This window comes from Armigeres subalbatus, chromosome 2, assembly GCF_024139115.2.
Source record: "Armigeres subalbatus isolate Guangzhou_Male chromosome 2, GZ_Asu_2, whole genome shotgun sequence".
In the NCBI taxonomy this organism is placed as follows: Eukaryota; Metazoa; Arthropoda; class Insecta; order Diptera; family Culicidae; genus Armigeres; species Armigeres subalbatus.
The window spans coordinates 309082381-309088319 of record NC_085140.1 but is presented as its reverse complement, the minus strand read 5'-3'; the positions used below and the strand labels follow the sequence as shown (position 1 = coordinate 309088319).

The window sequence follows — 5939 nt, the reverse complement described above, 5'->3', positions numbered from 1 at the left end:
CTCAAATGGACAGATTGTTTACGTTGCTTAAGCAGTGCGATTCTGTGCTTCAAGTTTATTTGAGAAAACCAAAAAAATGAACTTTTCAAAAGTTATAAAAAAGAATGGTTTATTTTATTATCATCGTAAAAAGCTTTTGGAAAAATGGGAAGCTGAAAATCAAGCTGCTGCTCTGGAAGGTAATAAAATTTGATTTTTTTTTGGCTGTACGCTTATATTCATATACTAATTGTACCTAGGAAATCAAGAATCTGTCCCATTTCAAGCCGTGTCGGTCAAAAGACAAATAAATACAGATCTTCCGCAACCTACATTTCCAGCCGAAAATACCAACAAAGATGGCAGGGATCTCGAAGGTTTTTTGGAAAGTGAAAACCTCGGTGAAAACGATGACGCTGAAATTGAAAATATAACGACGAGCGTTGAGTCATCGGAAATAGATCAATACACCGATGTGTTGGATAACATGGATTTGAGTGAATGCATCAGGTATTGGGCTCTAAAAACCAATCAATCACACGAGTCTATTAATCTAATTATGGAAATTATTAGAAGAAAAACAGATGGGAAAAGATTGCCCCGTTCCGCAAGAACTTTGTTAAAAACATCTCGTCAAGCTACATCAGATATAATTAAAATCGCTGGAGGGCAGTATTGGTACAAAGGTATTAAGGTATGCCTGACTGATATTTTCCGGTAAGAGGACATACTTTTATTTTTTTTCTATGCCATAAAGTTCTTTCATCAACAGATATACAGATCAGTCGCTAAATATCTCGATTAACATTAACATTGATGGGCTACCCCTGTACAAGAGCAGCAAAGTACAATTTTGGCCCATTTTATTCAATATTACTGAAATGCCCGAAATTGCACCTATGGTAATTGCCATATTTTATGGAAATACTAAACCTACCAGCCTCAATGATTTTTTGAATCAATTAGTCGAGAAACTGTTCGATGTGCTCAACAATTGCATTGCGATTAACAACAAAAGAAAGTGTTCAACTAAGGTGTTTTAATTGTGACTCACCAGCACGTACATTCCTAAAGGATTTGTGTACTTTAATCCCTTTATTAAAGCTAAAGCTAAAATAATATCGTTTATAATTTATGAGTCATGTCATTTTGGAATCTCATCTTCTTCTTCTTCGAGTTATTCTTATAAATTTTCTTTATTTTTCTATTATGTATACTTTTCTTCTTTAACTTTTCAACCTTACTTTGAAACATTAAAGCTACTTGACATGACTCCCACTATATTGCCATCGGACTATTTGAATCAGTCAAATAGACTTATCCTAATATTAACAAAGAAAAACAATTTCACAGGTGTGGCTAACTTCAACTCAAAAAATGGATGTCTCAAGTGCGAGGGAGAGGGCGAATACTCTCATGAATCCCGGACAGTTGTGTTCACATCGATAAACAGTGCAAAACGAACAGATGAAAAGTTCAGGCAAAATGCATACAAGCAGCATCAAAAGGCTGTTACACCTTTATTGAAGATACCGTGGCTAAACCTTATTGAAGACATTATCGTTGGAGATCGATTGCACTTGATTGATCTGGGCGTCATGAAGCGTTTGCTTCTTGGGTGGAGAGATGGAACTTTGGGCTATGAAACGAAATTATCATCGCAGCAATCTGTTAAAATTTCGCAAATGTTGGATAATATGCAGTTTTTTGCATTACGCCAGCATAGCAGTACTCAAAGAGTTTCTTCCATCCGATTATTATAATCACTTCCTGCTTTTTTTGGATAATATGCAGCTTTTTGCATTACGCCAGCATAGCAGTACTCAAAGAGTTTCTTCCATCCGATTATTATAATCACTTCCTGCTTTTTTTTGCTCCGTTACAATGTTATCCTCCAATTATTATAAATCGAATTGGCACGTTGCAAAAAAAATGCTAGAAAAATTTGTCACTGAATACATGGAACTCTACGGCGAGCAGTTTTTGACCAGCAATGTGCACAACCTTCAACATGTTACAGATGAAGTGGAGCGTTTTGGACCATTATCAACGACTTCAGCATATCCCTTTGAAAATTCTCTACAAAGATTGAAACACCTTCTTCGAAGTGGCTGGAAAAGCCTTGAGCAAGCCGTCAATAGGTTGTCTGAAATAAATAGTACAGAATACTACGCCACTCAAAAATCAAAAACCCGGCGGAAATATTATCCTTGCATTAGAACATGTGGTAGCAAAAAGGTTATTGATGTCAATGAGAAATGCTGCTTGAGCAACTCAGAGAGGAACGGATGGTTTCTTACCCATACAAACGAAATTGTACGCTTCGATCACGTTGTGGAAACCTCACAAGTGCAAATCAATGGAAAAATCCTAAAACTCAAAACAGATTTTTTCACGTATCCATTTGCTTCATCTTTCTTGGACATCTATCTTGCCAATTCGAAGAATTTGTCAAGTAAAAATTCAAAATTTGGTTGTAACGATATTAAGTGTAAACTAGTCGTAGTTCCATATAAAGATAATCATGTATTTATTCCATTGATACATACATTAACATAATGGAATGATTTGTTAAATTCACAAAAAAATTAAATAAAAAGCATTTCAGTTCAAAATATGAAAGCAAAATCATTCAAATTCAAATTTATATATACCGTTACATTTCATGGCTTAGCCACGTTATTCAGTAGAATTATCCGAGTCACTCCAGTCGGAACGAATGTCAGCATGATCAATTGCGTCCGACGAATCTACGGATGAACTGGCTACATCATCGGATGAGTTAAGCTCATTGTGGCACTTGTCATCGTCATCAATTCGATCTTCTGAAATGTTTCTTGAATCAACAGTCGATCCATCAACAGGTTGAACCTCCTTTTCACCTGCTTTTTGTTGTTTCTTCCCTCGCACATGCCGAGTTCCTTGACGAATATTTGAGGCCATCAACCGTTTTAGCGAGTTTTTAAGCTTTTTCATAAAGAAGCTCGCCAGCTTCTTTTGTGTAACCACCTCTGTAGAGTCACTTCCAAGTTGCTGAAAAAGTTGCAGTACATTGCGATGTGTCATAACTGCTACCTTTGGTCCTTTTCTGCTGGCACCAGTCCAAGTGCATTTAGTCTGAAATTGTTTATCGAACAACATGTCCAGGACCATAAGCATGCGGTTATCTGCGCAGTCACCGCTTACGCGCAATTGCAACCATTGAACCTAGAATTATTAATAATGAAATAAGAAATGTATGAATGATTGAAAGCATGTATGTGTATACCATTTTCGCTCTGAAATCGTCATCCGATAAATTTGTTTCCAGCTCTGCTAGCTTTTGTTCAGTGTCGATGGCTGCAAAACAGAATGACTGTGGTTCCGCAGTGTTTACGTTTCCTTTCTGGATGGCATCCAAGATAAATTCATTTTGGGTATGGATATTCGCTACCCTCTTTTCAAGCAGACTCAGTCGTTGGTTCATTTGACGCAACTCGTTAACTGTTTCTTTCAGCATTGCGTTATCTGCTTGAAACGCAACCGGTTCCTCAACGTTGTTGTACGTCACATACTGGACAGTCGGCAAGTTTGCTCCGGATGACAGCCCCGTGATAACAGTTGTTGGTGTAGCTGGCAGCGCTGTTGACACTTCCGGAGCTTCGTACTCCACATGAGCTTGTACGTTTTCACGCGACTTCCTATTGATGACAACAGGCGAGGCCAATACAGTGGCTGGTGATGATACTTGTGGTAGAAGTTCTGATTGAAGTGTATGGCCAATTTGTTCAGTAACTTCTCTAGATATAGCGAGCGGCGTGGATGATGAGGGTTCTAATACTGAAAGCAAAACGTCATTCTTCACAATTTGGACATTTTCTTTCCACAACCCAGCAATATCAACGGATCCATTGGTTGGTGGTGCGAGTGCTTGTGAGATACCATTACTCGGAACATTTTTTTGTGTTTCATCATCGACAAATGAGTTTTCCAGAACAAGCATCTTCTGAAAGTTGTCCTTCTCACGATTGATTTTCCTCTTACGCCGGGTTAATTCACTGATATCTGACGACGATTCTCCAGATAAATCGTCAAGCACACGCTTCGCTGCTCCGAAAGATGATACGGAATTTCGTTTCACTACACATTTGAATTTCAGCCAAGACTTTTTCGGACAGCTGTTTTCGTCCTGGAGTAATTTCTCCTGCTCTGCAATGCTTTTCACATTCGGCCAGAGCAGAATGTTCCCATTGCGAGAGGTTCGCAACCACTTTTCAGGAACGACTGAAAGCTCCTTACATCCACGAGCGTTGACGGTTTCCACGACGGCGAATGGCATTCTGTGAATTAAAAGTGGTAATTAATCACCAATCATCAATTTTCCATTCTTTTACAAACCTGATCGAAAGAATCCTGCCTGCAACTATTTTTTCTGCATCTGTTTTAAAAACAAAACAAAGTGAAACGTCAAACTTCCCAAAGCCTCCACTCAGGTTTCCATGAACTATTAATGAACTTTAAAGTTCAGAATTAGGTACCATGCGAACTTTTTGTGAACTTTCGAGTTCAGAATCAGTTCGGTGTGAACTTCTTGTGAAACAAAGTTCACATTTAGTTCCATCATGACATTATACAAACTTTCTAGTTCACATTCTGTACTTAATTAACTGATGATGAACTTTGATACCAGTGTCATTAAAGAAATCAACTCATGAAGTAAAAATTTGCGACATCACGCGTCGGTCGTATGGAGCAGTGGTACGCATCACGGATTATAAGAGGAGGACTAGAGTTCAATACCTGTGGTAGGCGCATGTTCACATGGAAAGGTATCTCGCATCTTAATTAAAAACAAATTCTATGTTCTTGCGAATATTCTTGAAATAAAATTGAAATTAGTTCTTACTCAACAGGTACGTCAGCTATATAAAAATTGAAAACATAGATTATGTGTTTGTGTGTTTTTTTATAAAGTACACGTAAAGTTCATTGTATAACTGAATAGCATTCTATTCAGGACTCTCTCCGAACTTTTTGTGAACTTTGAAGTTCACTTTAGAAGCTGAATAGTAGTCTGTTAGAACTTGAAAATAACCTAATGTGAACTTGATAGTTCGGTTAACTACTTAAAAAGTGAGCTGAATAGCATTCTATTCATGATCTCTTGTGGAGCTGATTAAGCTTGAAATGTACTATTATCCGAACTTTTGGTTGCTTGGGTATGCCTTTGCTCGCAAGGCTACTGGAGACTCCAATATTTAGTATACGGAAAGGCAAAAAATATACTTAAATGTGCTTATATCCTAATTTAAAGGCAGCAGGGAAAAGGGCTTGAAGACCTTCCTGGCTACTACGAGTTGTAGATATTACTTTGGATGTAGAGCGGATAATATATAAGCGATAAAAAGAAATATTTTTCTATTATGTTGCGACGTACATGAAACAACGCAAATTTTTGCATTTACCTCAGTTTAACATACAATAAGTAGAATTGTTAAATATGAATGTCTGTTGAACCGATATGCGAACCAGTACGGTGCACACCGTGTCTGCGGTTCTCGGGATTACTGCGACGAGTTAGTTAGGGAGGTTTGTTTTGTGGCGGGAAACAGAAAAAAAGAGGAAATGATTAACTCTTTTTATTTGGGTTGATTTTTTTTCTCTCGTGGCAATGGTAGTCACAGATCCAATGAACGATGACCATTTTAAGCGATGGCAAATTGTGTTTATTTCACCGGAGTAAAAAAACGGAACCTCGAGCAAAACTTCCATTATAGGAAGGGTTATCATTTCTGCCATCAGCGGTGGTTGTTAAAACAAGCTATTATGGTTAGCTAGAATGGGCCTCGGTGGTAATTGGATGAGGGCTTTAATTTGAGTGAGACATTTTTTACTTTCCTAGGCAAATGCGATTTACATATTTTTTTATTTTTACCCAGCAATTAATTTTTGTTAAAAAAAATCAGTGATCAAATCTCGCA

General features: G+C 37.6%; 1 protein-coding gene across 1 annotated transcript; it reads right to left on the bottom strand.

Moving 5' to 3' along the window:
• Positions 1 to 2525: 2525 nt before the first annotated feature.
• On the bottom strand, positions 2526 to 4297 carry LOC134216713 (uncharacterized). Its single transcript, XM_062695544.1, has 2 exons — positions 3248 to 4297; positions 2526 to 3186 (listed from the first exon to the last, which is right to left on the bottom strand). Exons 1-2 carry the CDS (start codon positions 4295 to 4297, stop codon positions 2659 to 2661), a joined length of 1578 nt encoding a protein of 525 aa, XP_062551528.1. The 3' UTR covers positions 2526 to 2658.
• Between the last annotated feature and the right edge of the window lie 1642 nt (positions 4298 to 5939).